Below are 13,650 nucleotides of genomic sequence, written 5' to 3'. Positions count from 1 at the left end.
TCATTATAAAGAATACTTTCTTTTAGTGTTTTGGTTATTTTTTCTTTCACCTAGGATATAGCTTCTAATTTAGTCTTACCAGGAACTATGTCCAGATTCATGCCTTTTGTGGACCCTAGCTCATTATTGTCCTTCTATAGGTTTATTGCCATTTGGGCTCATCTAGAGTCTGAAACCTTTTGAGTTTCTATTTAATTTCCTTTCAGGCCTTTTTTTTTTTTAAACTTTAATAATTCCCTTGACTTCTCCAAATTGTGTTGTCTTATGTGCCCCATATGCTTAAATTGGCAGTTACTAGTATCATTATTAAATATATATACTTAGTTTTATCACTGTTTGAATGGCTATTAGGGAATAACTAATGGTAATTGATTATTAGGACAAATAGAATGATGTACCATTATGTAGAAGTTAGATTGGATTTATTTAACTTTGGCATTATTTGTGCACTATATAAGCTGACATGTTAAAGTTGAAACATCATATGTTATAACTTAATGTTAACATTTTTTTGAGTTGGGCTTGTATCAGTCAATAAAAGTGCTATGTAAAAAAGATTCCTTGACATGAAAATATTATATAACATTTGGCTAAAAGCAAAAAATGATAATAATATGAACTATAATAACAGAACTTTCAACATTTGGAGTCTTAGAAGACTTAGATTTAAAAAGAGAAGAATGCCTTCAGACGTGTAAGAAGTTTACTTAATAAAAGAAAGAAATTTTATTGTTGGATTCATTTAACTTTTTATTCATGGAATCCAGCTGAGAGAGATTAGTCATTTTTTCCCTTCTTTTAAATCTCCTGAATAAAATTTAATTAAAGAAATATTAAAGTTTCATGTCTATAATGCTTTGAAAACTATTTGTAAATGTTTTATAATTGCAACAGTTATGTAACTCAGATTATTAAGCTCCTTCTTTATGTTATATGTTCTCTGTTTCTGTACATGGTAAACAAAGATGCATTAGATGGGCTCCTCACTATCTGTCAACTCATAATTTAATCAGACATTTGATTAAAGAAGTGATATAATGAAATGGGTAATATTTAGAATCTTGATGATTAAATGTATGTGAGAAATGAAAAAGGGAGAAGTCAGAGGTGATTAAAATTTTCACTGTCAGTGACTGGTAGATGGAAGTACCCTGACTCTTGAAAAAGTTAGCATGTGAGGAAGAAAGGCAGATTAGAGGTGGGAGAGCAGATACTAGACTGGGATTTAAACATGTGGAGTTTGAAATGCCTGTGGAACAACATGGCAGATAATATGTAAAAGGCCATTTTTAGTATGGGTTTGCAGCTCAAGAGAATGGTCATTTCTAGTGATGAAAACATGGCAGCTGAAACCCAGTGTTTGCACTTCTGCATATTAGTCAGTAAAGGAGTTGGAGAGTGACTAGAGTGGTCAGCAGTAATGTAAGGGGATTCTGTGGGCATGTCTACATTCAGTCTTTATAGCCAGCCAAATTGTAGGCAGCATGTTGCTGCTGCTATGTAAATTCTGAAGTGTGTCATTTTTGTTTCCTGAAACAATAAGTTGTGGGGAAGGTTTGTGTTGTACTTTTTTGTGAGAGGAACGGCTTGAATTCTGTTCCCTTCTCTGCTAGCCCCTCTTGCTTTTTAGGGTTTTTACTTACCAAGGTAAGGTATTTCTTGCCTCATACTTAATGCCTGTTTTCAAACCCTTTGAAGTACTTTCCCAAAATGGCCTTCTGTATGTGCCGATGTCGTACATTTTATTAATTTTCAAGATCCTTTACTCACATTACATATATGTAATTCTATCTCATGCGAGTTTGGGTTTTTATGAGTATATTCCATAGTATTTAACCATAGTTAACACTTAGGTTAACTTACCTTCCCTAGACATTTTAGAACTTATAAAAACTTGGTTTGAATTGTAATAGCCAAAAGCAACAGGCAGGTGTCAGACACATTTAAAAAGCCTTTGGGAAACTGGAAAAAATCCAGTCCTGATTAAAGGGACAAAATTGCCTCACAATTTAGCATGAGGTGTAAGTATTGAGTTTGTGACTGATAGGATATAAAATCATGAAACAATAAAAGATAAGTCAGATTTAGTTCTCACTGGATTAATAGCACAGCTGGACAAAACTTTCCATGAATTTATGTTATTTTTGTTTTGAAAACTTGAATGCTTGAAATGTTAACATGGAAACATGGAAAACAACATTACTGCAAAATAAGCCTACTTATGATACTTTATTTATTTTTGGTAGTTTTTCTTGATCACCCTTATGAGTGGAGCACATTATCTGGGCAGGTGAAATGTGACAGGGCTAACATATCACAGTTATTTGGTAATTAAAATTGGAAAAGAAATAACTTTATCTAGTCCATCTATTTTATGGGTTTATGTATTACTTTTTTCAAGAATTAAAAAACTCATGAGCAATTGTGGCACTTGTAAACCATACTATTTATACCTAACCCTTATATTTTGATGTAAATTGTCTCTTGTTTATAATAGAAATCAATAAAATTTTTATTTTCAAATTAACCCATGTTCACAGCTATTTATTGAGGATTTTGCGCTTGTCACTTGTTCTGCTCCCACAGATACCTTTGAATTTGAATTGCTAGTACCATGCAAAATCTTTTTTTTTTTTTAAGATTTTATTTATTTATTTGACAGAGAGAGAGTGCACGCGCACACACACAAACAGGGGGAATGGCCAGCAGAGGGAGAGGGAAGGGAGAAGCAGGTTCTCCTCGCTGAGCAAGGAGCCCGTTGCACGGTTTGGTTCCAGAACCCTGGGATCCTGTGACCTGAGCCAAAGGCAGATGCTTAACGGACTGAGCCATCCAGGTGCCCCAACATGTAAACTCTTAAGGGCACATTTCCTTTTTATTTATTTATTTATTTGTTTGTTTGTTTGTTTTGGACCGGCTTGGAACAAATGGAACACATCATGGTTTTTAGAAAGAATAATTGTCTAGGAACCAAAAATCCTGCATTTTTCTCATTTTTTCTGCCATTTAACTTTTTTGGACTTTTGGCATTTCATTCAACTTCTTCACACTTGGATTTCCTCAGGTTTTAAATGAAGTAGATTAGACTAAATGACTCCTAAAGCCCTCCCACTAACATTCTGAGTATGTTTAACATAGTGCTTATATTCTAATCTGTTGCTTGTCCTTTATTCCTGTTGATTGCTAAACTTTTAGGGCCTTTCCTCTAATTGTCAGGTATGTTGGTTAAGAGACTTGCATGCCAGTTCTGCCATTTATTAAGCTGTGTGACTTTTCATAAATCACTTAAACTTTTTTCATTTCACATTTTTTTCTGTAAAGTTATGATATTAAGAATATCCATCTCAGGGGACTGTTGTAAGCAGTGGAGAATAATAGATATGAGACATTTAGCAAGATTTCATGAAATTAGTTGACCCTAGTTGCTGCTTTCTTCAGTTTTTAAGAATTGCATATATATTTGGTTTCAAATAGAACAAAAAATATAGCATCATAGCTTATGATTCCTTGTTTCCCATTAAAATAAAATGTAATATATGTCTTGAAAGCTGAATTTAATCTTTTGCAACTCGCTGTACCCGAAAACAGTGATTTTTGGCTATTTGAACTTTAAGCTCAAAATAAACCTTCCTTGGTTTTGATATTGCTTTGACTTCTTATAAAATTCTGGACCCCTGTAACATATTAGTGTAGCTACTGGGTTGCATTTTGTAGGCCAGTCATCTAGGTAAGATTCGTCAGCATGGTGGTCTCTGCAACATCATATGTTCTCTAGGGGCCCTATGGAACTCTTTTTTTTTTTTTTTTTTTTTTAAAGATTTCTTATTTATTAGAGAGAGCGTGCATACACGCTAGAGAGAGAGCAGGGGTTAGGGAGGGAGAGGGAAAGGAGACTCCCTGCTGAGCAGGGAGTCCAAATAGGGGGTAGATTTCAGGACTCTGGGATCATGACCTGAGCCAAAGGCATCTGCTTAACTGATTGAGCCACCCAGGCTCCCCTCCTGCAGAAGTCTTTTTTATTACTGCTATGACTTATTAGTAATACTTGAATTATTCCAACCCATATTTTCTTATAGTGCAAAATTCTTAGGTTAGATTTCCAAATCTTTTTTTTTCTTTTTCTTTTGTTTTTTGAAGGAAAAGAAACATTATTTATTTACGGGTTTCCTGTAGCTAAATTCTATTTAGTAGAGGAATGACTCTTTACTGGTTGAGGTTATATGCCATATTTTCACATTTCAAAAAAATATCAATCTGTTTGCCTAAACACCATATATTTAAAACATTAATTTTTCTGTTATTGGTAGCAGGATATTGATATTGTATTCTCAGAGATCATGAAACGATCATAATCTTGTACATTTCAACACTGATGTTCAAGTCATCTTTTTTGGATAATCTGTGGAGAACAATAATCATTTCTCCCGATTCTCTAGTAACTTTCCTTCAGTTAAGCCAGATAATTAAAAAGCAGTATATATGCAAAGTATATACTGCCTGAATATAAAGTTATATCTTCACTGGGTTACTATTTTATGTCATGCTCTTGACTTTTATGGAGAGTAAGAATAATAACAATAATTCAAATCCGGCATGATAGTAATTACATTAAAAACAACAGTGACATCAGCAATTTCCTTTCTGATTATTATCAGGGCACACTTGCTTAATTAATTACCCTAAATAGAATAACATTCTATATAAAAATTTCTCACCCTGTCCTCACTCTACCTTCTCTGACTTCAACCCATTTTCCTAATTATTGAAGGTTTGTTATATTGAGTGGGTCCTGATTCTTGTTTTATTTTTCACTGTCTTAACTGTTTGTCCATGGTCTTCTTTGGGTAAAAGGGTAATTTATCATACTGCAAATGAATAGCACCTACTTTATTTATTTGACTGTCTATATTATGAACCGGCAGACATTGTTTTGCCCTGTAGCACAGGAATAAAAATGATCAGGCGAGGTGAAACCATGCAAAAATGATCCATGGGGAAAACTACAACTGTTCTATAATCTTTAAAAAGTTGGCAAAACATTAAGGACTCTCTTACTCTTGGTTGTAAATAATATATGAGCAGTGCATTTTGGCCATGTAACAATAGCTTTCTTGCTGGTCTCCTTAGTATAGCCATTCATTTACACTCTGATGGTAGAAAACTCCATTTTATGAGGACATTGCAATTTGTTTACTCATTTATTTACTTGAAGTATTCTTGGCAAAAAATGTTATACTAGTTTCAAGTGTACAGCATATTGTTTCAACAATTCTGTACATTACTCAGTGCTCACCACAACAAGTGTAGTCACCATCTGTCACCGTACCATGTTATTACAGTATTGACTATATTCTCTATGCTGTACTTTTTATGTCCATGACTTATTTTATAATTGGAAGTTTATACCTCTTTAGCTATTTCACCCATTTTTATATTCATGAATTCCAGGTTTAGGATTTGTTTTTGGTTTCAAACAATGCTTCTGTAATATTCTTGCATATGTCTCCTTTGGTGTATGCATAAGAGTTTCTCTATGGTATATATCCCTAGAAGTTATTGTCATTGGGCATGAACATCTTAAACATACTAGGTATTTTGAAATTGCTTTTTAAAGTATCATTAATTTTTTTCCTTAATGTTTTGATCAGTTTTCTTAATATTTTTAAGGCCAGGATTTTTAGTCACCAATAACGTCATTGCTATTTTTGGTGACTTTTTGATCTTGTTGACAGAAATGAACTATTTCAAATTGTGTGAGGTTAATCTAGATAAGGGGTCAGCAAATTACACAGCCTTTGGGTCCAGTCCAGCCTGCAGCTTGTTTTAATCTAACCCTCTACTTAAGTATGAATTTACATTTTTAATGGGATGTTAAGAAAGAGAAATATGTGACAAAAGCCATTTGTGGCCCATAGAGTGTAAAATATTTACTGTCTGGCTCTTTATATTTTTTCTTCTCAATTCCACAGTACTCAGGAAAATGCCTTCAGGTTTATTTATCTCATTGATGACTATAAGTGTAAATTTTGTGTTCCTATTACATGGTCTAATGTGTGTCTTAAAAACAAGCTTGTAAAATTGATTTGATATTAAGACATTGCTATTCAAAATCCTTTAAAAGGGGAGAACACTCTGCTTCAGCATAACGTTTCATCCTTTGTCTTCATTGAAAATAAATCTGTTTCGGATTGCATTATTTAACAAATTAAGATAATTAAATCACTGGTGATGAGATTAGAGTCATGAAGTCTCTCTGTAGTGTTTTTGGGGAAACAAGCTCAAAAACAATTTCATTATGTAAACATGATTGCTTGGAGACAGTGTAGGTACCAATGTATAGACAGTTGGTGTACTAGTTATAAAGTGTAGTCATCAAAAGGACTGTCCCACGCAAGTTTTCTTAAAAATGTGTTTGCTTACTGACAGTTTATGTGTTTCCTGGTTGTTGGTAGATTTCAGTCACAGATGTAGAAATACCTTAAATGTTACATAATATTTTATAATATGTCATAATTAAGTTTTTAATACATCTGCCCCCTAAATACCCTCAAGTATTAATTTTTTAGATTATGTATAATCTATTACTTTCAGATTATTTTGAAAAGATTATTTTTAAAGAAAAGAGGAAAACAGGCGTAAGAAATAGATGAGAATCTTTATGTTTTGTTTTTTAGGGAAAACTTTGTTAATGTTATAGAAAATTTACTAATGCATCATCTTGGATTAATTAAAAAAATCAGGCAGAAAGATAAAACTGCTTCTCTTATTACTTAAGGATTTCTATGTTGATGCTATCAAATAACTCCTCTTAAGTGAACATGACTAAAGGCAGTATTCTTGGAGCAGCTGGATTTTGTTAGCCTGAATGTTGAGAGACTCTTCCTATTCTTTTCTTATTCTTATCCTTGACTGTTCCATGCTGATCCCTCATGTGTTCTAATGCACTCATTTGTTGCCATTCTATCATACTTGAATATTTTTGAAGCACCTATTGTGGAGGTAGTATATATAAAAAAGTAATAAATATTGTCTCCTTTTTATCAGACATATTTATAATTTGCCTTTTAATGCCCCCAATTTTTGTCTGTTTTTCCCATCTTTTTTTTTTCCCCCCTTCTTCTGTTTTCTTTTGGAATAGTTGAATATGTTTTGGTATCCTGTCTTATCTCCCCTATTTTCTTAATAGCTAAACCTCTTTGTTTTATTTTTTTAAAAATACTGACTCTAGGTTTATAGGATACAAATTTAATTTATAGTGTACCGCCCAGTACTATATTACTTTATAAGATTCTTACATATTTTCCTTTGTGCTATACTCTATATTTTATCTCAACATATGTGTAAACCCTGCAGTATATTATTATTTTTGCTTTGGATGTTCAGTTGTCTTTTTAAGAAATTAATGAAAAATATTTAGCCATATAATACCATTGCCGACACTTTTCATTCCCTTGTACTTAATACAGATTCCCTCCTGGCTTTTTTTTTAAGAAAGGGGAGAGAGATGGGGGGAGGGGAAGATGGAGAAGAAGAAAGGGAATCCTAAGTAGGCTCCACACCCAGCACAAAGCCCATGGTGGGGCTCATTCTCACAATCCTGAGATCACGACCTGAGCTAAAATCAGGAGTCCGAAGCTTAACCGACTGAGCTACCCAAGTGTCACGCCCTTCTGGCTTTAGAACTTCCTTTAACTAAGTTTTCGTAGTGGAGATTTGTTGGTGATACTTTCTCTTAGTTTCTGTTTATCTGATACAGTCTTTTGTTTGCTTGCACTGTTTAAGGATATGCTATTCTAGCTTGATGATTGTTTTTTGCAATACTTTTGTTCTAATGTCACCTGGCTCTAAGGTTTTGGATGAGAAGTCAGTACTGATTCTTTTTGTTTGCTTGCATGTTAGGTGTCTTTTTGTTCTCCACCTTCTCTGAAGTTTGTATCTTTTTTGCTGGTTTCCAACAACTTGATCTCGATGTGCTTGGTATGATTTTTTTTTCTCATATTTGGGGTTTGTTGAGCTTTTTAGATTTGGGGTTTCATTGATTTTATCAAATTTATATATATTTCTGTTTTTCTTCTTATGCTTTTTTCTGGATCTCTAATTATACACATTTTAAGTCTTTGGATATTGTTATATATATCCCTGAAATCTCATCATTTTTATTAAAAATTTTTTGCTTCAATTTGAATGGTTGCTGTCTTCAACCATTTGACTGTTTCACTACAGTGGCTATTATATTTATAATACCTGTTTTTAAGACATTGTCTGCTAATTTAATAATTTCCGTTCTTTCTGGGTCTGTGTATATCAAATCTTTTTTACTTATCTCACTGTAATAGTTCTGTTTGTGGATCAAGTGTTTTTTCTTCTATTTTTATGAACTGTCTAAACTTTATAGAAAGATTGCAGGAGTAGTCAGAATTTTTTTTCCTTAAAGCATTTGAGAATAAATTGCTGCTGTATGCCCTATCACCCTGAATACTTTAATGTATATATCTATAAAAAATACATTCTGTCATGTAACCATAGTACAACCATCAAGTTAGAAAAGAACATTAATATTACCATTTAAGTTTTGTCACTTGTCCCAGTATTGTCCTTTATGACAAAATAAGCTGGTCCATAATCATGTGCTGTATTTAACTGTCATGTCTCTTAAGTGTTCTTCATTTGGGAATGGGTCCTCACTTCTTCTTTTACTTCTGTGACCTTGACATTTTTGAATATTATAGGTCAGTTCTTGTGTAAAATATTTCTCAATTTGGGTTTTTTTTTAATATTTACTCATGATTAGATTCAGATTTTTCATAGAAACAATGCTGTGTATTTCTCATTGTGTCCTGTCAGGTGATACTTGATTTTAAATGGTCTCATTGCTACTGATGCTAACTTCGATTATGGTTGTATCTCCCAAGCTTTGCCATTGTAAAATTACTGTTATCCCCATGAAGTTAATATTGCTCTGTGGGTAGTTACTTTGAGACTGTATAACTAACTTGTTCCTTAACAAATGTTATCAGCAGGTTTCCATCTCTTTGACCACTTTCTTACTATCTAGGCAGTAAGATTTCCAGACTCATTTTGTACATCACCTATCCCAGCCTTGGAATCTGCCATTTCCTTTTTTTTTTTTTTCAAAGATTTTATTTACTTATTTGACAGACAGATCACAAGTAGGCAGAGAGGCAGGCAGAGGGAGAAGGAGAAGCAGGCTCCCCGCTGAATGGAGAGCACAATGTGGGGCTCGATCCCAGGACCCTGGGATCATGACCTGGGCTGAAGGCAGAAGCTTCAACTCACTGAGCCACCCAGGTGCCCCAGAATCTGCCATTTCTTTAAGAGACCCTGATACCTTTATGGTGGAGAATTTGGAATCCAAATTTTTAGAATTTAAAAGCCATGCTCTGGGTGCTAGATGTGCTTATTATTATTGGGATATGGCACCTCTCAGGTTCTCTGAGGGAACAGAGCTCAGGAATATGAATATGTTTGTATATATATGCACACACATACGTACACATATGGACACACACATGGGTATATATATTTGCACACACTTTTTTATATTTACTTACCTAAATATATTGAAAGTCTTGGATTTATTCTGATAATTCCAATTTCAGTTCAGTACAGCAGAATTCATTCTCATTTTCTTTATTTTTATATTGAGGAATTTATATATGAGGAACCTGGCTACTATTATCCTTAATTATTTATTTGATCAGTCCTTCTAAATATAATTCCACTTTACTGCCTCTGCCCCTTTTCTTCCTGAACAAACATACTCCTCATCTGTCAGGGTGATGCCACCATCTTCCTTTCCCACCTCCCCACCTCTTGTAGCACCCTCCTCATCCCACTGACTTTAGTGATCTTTGCTGTGCTGCTCTTCCCCACGTGTACTTTTCTTACTCGACTAGGGCCCTGGTACCCAGTATAAGACCATCTTGTCACCTCAGTGCTTTTCTTATCCTATTCTGCCCCTCCATGTTCTTCCTTGACATCTTCCATACTGTATACCTTGCCACGTCCTACTATTCCAGGAGGATACCTGTCTTACCCAGTGGGGCTGCATACAATATTCTATATAACATTGCACCGGGATGCCTTTTCATGTGGATACTTTCCTCAATTCACTTTGCTTTAGTACTCCATGCTGTTCTGCTCCCTTGCATGGGAACTCACCATCTCAATTCTCATCCAAACCCTACAGGAATGTCCTCCTCGTTCCACTCAGACTTTGACACCTCATTTTGAGCCACCTTCCCATGGTGAAGTTCTCCTTACCCTCTTGATCTCTGATACCTCATGTTAAGTGGCTGCCACCACTACCCCTGTGCTGATTTCTGCTTGTTCATCTGCGTTCCCTCCAACCCCCCTCCAGCCAGAGGAGATAACTCCCTTAGAACAAAGTCTCAGGACCACCAACACTGGTAACCCTCATCAGAGCATCACATCATGACAATGACAATGATTCTTGTCACCTTCTAAGTGTCCATTCATTCAGCCTCTCTCTGAATCTCCCTTCAGATATCTGCCACTCAGCATTTCATCTAGCTGATAGAAAACCTCTTTTAACTTCCTGTGTCCAGGTATTTTAGAAGGGGTACCAATGGTGAAACATGTGCCCTTCTAGTAATAAAGTTCTACAGACTTTTACTAACTGGCCATCAACAGGAGAATCCCTATAAAAGTGGCTCATCTCCAAGTGATACACTGCATATCACTGATGCAAAGATGCACACTTTTTTGTTTGTTCTTGGGGTTCTTTTTACATTTAACGCTTTTGAATGTTAACATTTTTTCTTTCTTAAATATATAAAGTGTCATATATTGTGTGAAAAACAATAGGCTTTCTTTTTTATTGCACACCTACCTACTGTCTAATGGCACATAATCATCCCATCACAAAAGTCATGGGATATTGAAAACAAAACAAGGGGTGCCTGTGTGGTTCTTTCAGATGAACACCTGACTCTTGAATTCAGCTCAGGTCATAATCTCAGGGTTGTGAGATTAAGCCCTGTGTTGGGCTCACACATTGGGCATGGAGTCTGCTTAAGATTCTCTTTCTCCCTCACCCTCTCCCTCTGCCTGTGCCTTACCCCCCCCCAAATTAAAAAAAATAAAAACAAAACAAAAAACACTGCTGTCCTGAGAACTACAACTATTCCCTTCAAATATTGGTATAAAGTTTGTCCTATAATGCTAAGTGTCTTTCTCAGCTGTGGGAAGTTTCTCTCACTGTACTCATTTAAATCAGCTGAGAAGAGCATGTTTGGCCCTGCAGTTTCTTATAGTCAGTGTCTACATGGCCCAGACAAGTGAGAGCAGAGTGTCCAAGAGTGGCATTTATATAGGAAACACTCAGGGACTATAAAATAATATCATGGATTACATGACTTCCATTCCATTCTCAGGAATTATTATGGAGTCCTAAGAAGAATAGCCCTGAGGTCTTGTTTCTTGCCAGAGGAGGATATTGATCTGGTGGACCGGGATCCAAAATGACATGTAGACCTACTCAGAACCAGCCACTGGTTAGATCTGGGAATACATGGATGATATCTCTTTGTTGGTCTTCCAAATTAGACTGTTCTGTCTTCAATACCTAGCACCATGCCTGATCTATAATAAAAATATGCTTTGATAGGTAGATGAAGTAGAAGTTAAACTATTATGTTTAGTCACAGCCTTTCCTTTATATTGATGTGTAGTTTTTGAAATATAGAATGGCTTTAATTTTGAGACATAAGTAACACCCAATGAAAATAAGTATGCTAAGGGAACCAATTTAGTTGAGAGCAGATTTTTATTTTTTCCTCTTTTTTTTTTCTTTTAAGTATTCATTTTATCTTTCATCAAAAGACACACATGTGGTTACATTTAAAGGACATTGAACAGTTGTTTTCTTTTCATGCAGGGGCCTGAATTAATGAATAAATATGTTGGTGAATCTGAAAGAGCGGTTAGAGAGGTAAGATGATTATGTCTTGAAGTGGAATTCTGTGTAGGGGAACCATCCTTCTGTCCTTCTGTATGGTTTCCATTTTGTTTTGGATTGTAGATGCTGAAATTTCCAAATCCAAATTCTAGTGGTATATTTGTCATTCAGGCAAGCATTATTTTATTACTTAAAAATGCAATTTCGATCATCTACAATACTTCATCTTTATATTTAAACATCATAATACTATGAACATGTAGTTTTACCAAATAAAGATTTTAACAACTGCCCGCATTTCATTAAAAAAAAATACTCCTGTACTTACAAGGAATGCTTGATCTCAGAATGAGATTTAAATCCTTTAAATTATGAAGTCCTTTAAATTGAATAAGCTTAGTATATGAAAATTTCACTGTACTGTCCTTATTTTAATTATTTTACCTTTGCCTGGTGACTTAGATAATGCATCCCCCCCCGTAACATGTTTACATGTTACGTTTCTAAGTTCTTATAAAAATCTGTGTACATATCAGCAGCATATTATAGACTGTATTCGAAGATCTTTAGTAAGTATTGTAGCTCTGTCAAATAATGTAGGTAAAATAGTTAAGCATTATTATGCTATATAATAAATGTCAATATAGTTAGTATGTAATACTTGAAAAGGATATAAATTTTTTTTGTGATTTTACCATCACATTTTAGTACCGTATATGGTGTATAGATAGTGTATTATATTTAAAGACTAAATGAATAAAAATATAAATATACAGAATGAAAAAAAAAACTTAAAACCTTTGAAATATTTAAATCATCTTTTCCCCCAACTCAAAGAATTTGGTGCTGTAACTATAAATATTACCTCAATTATGATGCATCCCCCTTCTAAGATTTAAAGCCAGTACCTAATTGATAGGCCACTCACCCATATTGTGGAAGCTGCACAACTGATAAATTCATGCAAAATCAGGGCACTTGGAGTCGGGTAACTATAGGAATTTGACCACAAGTCTTGGCTTTCCTAAGCAGAGGTTGATCTGCCTCACATAGACGCCCTGTATCCTTACAGAAGCTAAACGAGGAAGAGAATACACAAACAGCAATGGAACAGATGGCCTCCATTTGTCAATACCTGGGTACCAACCCAAGAGAATTAGAGATTGGAATACTTGGTTTTTCATCTAAGAAAAAATCTTAAGTTACTCTTTGTCCTTTTTCTTCTTTCTTGAAAATGTAGACAGTGGTAATTGTAGGAAACATTAACAACAACAACAGTATCCTCATTGATTAAAATAAGAAAAAGGCAATATTTATTAATATTAATGTTTTATTTTTATGGTCATGATCCTTGTGACCAGAAGATGGGGGCCTACATTGCAGATTTCTTTCTGCCTGTGCTGACTTTTTCTAGCCCGTTTCCACATTTTTTGCCCTCGTGACTGGCTAGCTGGCCAGTCCCTGTTGTTGGTAGCATTTGACTTCTGGTCTTATCAGTCTGTGCTCTTCCAAGGTTTGGTCATTTTTCTTGTCCTGGCTTTATGTCAGCCATTATTTTTCTGCACAGTCTTCAGAGAAAGGAGTAAGGAGGGTGGCTTTTGGGTTTGTGGGTATTTTATATGCTAAGCTATAACTGATTTTACATGTTTGTGGTTTTTCTTTTAAATGTGTGTTTATGATTATTAATAATAACTGTCATTTACTGAGCT

General features: G+C 34.7%; 1 protein-coding gene across 1 annotated transcript in view; it reads left to right on the top strand.

Moving 5' to 3' along the window:
- Positions 1 to 13,650, top strand: part of SPATA5 (spermatogenesis associated 5) — a 352,343-nt gene that overhangs the window by 82,196 nt on the left and 256,497 nt on the right. Inside the window, exon 12 of the mRNA XM_044224059.1 lies at positions 11,921 to 11,974. Within this exon, the coding sequence (XP_044079994.1) occupies positions 11,921 to 11,974 (54 nt within the window). The remainder of the gene's footprint in view (positions 1 to 11,920; positions 11,975 to 13,650) is intronic.

The sequence above is a fragment of the Neovison vison genome, chromosome 11 (genome assembly GCF_020171115.1).
Source record: "Neovison vison isolate M4711 chromosome 11, ASM_NN_V1, whole genome shotgun sequence".
Classification (NCBI taxonomy): domain Eukaryota; kingdom Metazoa; phylum Chordata; class Mammalia; order Carnivora; family Mustelidae; genus Neogale; species Neogale vison.
The sequence above is the reverse complement of the archived record's forward strand: the minus strand, read 5'-3'. Positions and strand labels throughout refer to the sequence as shown.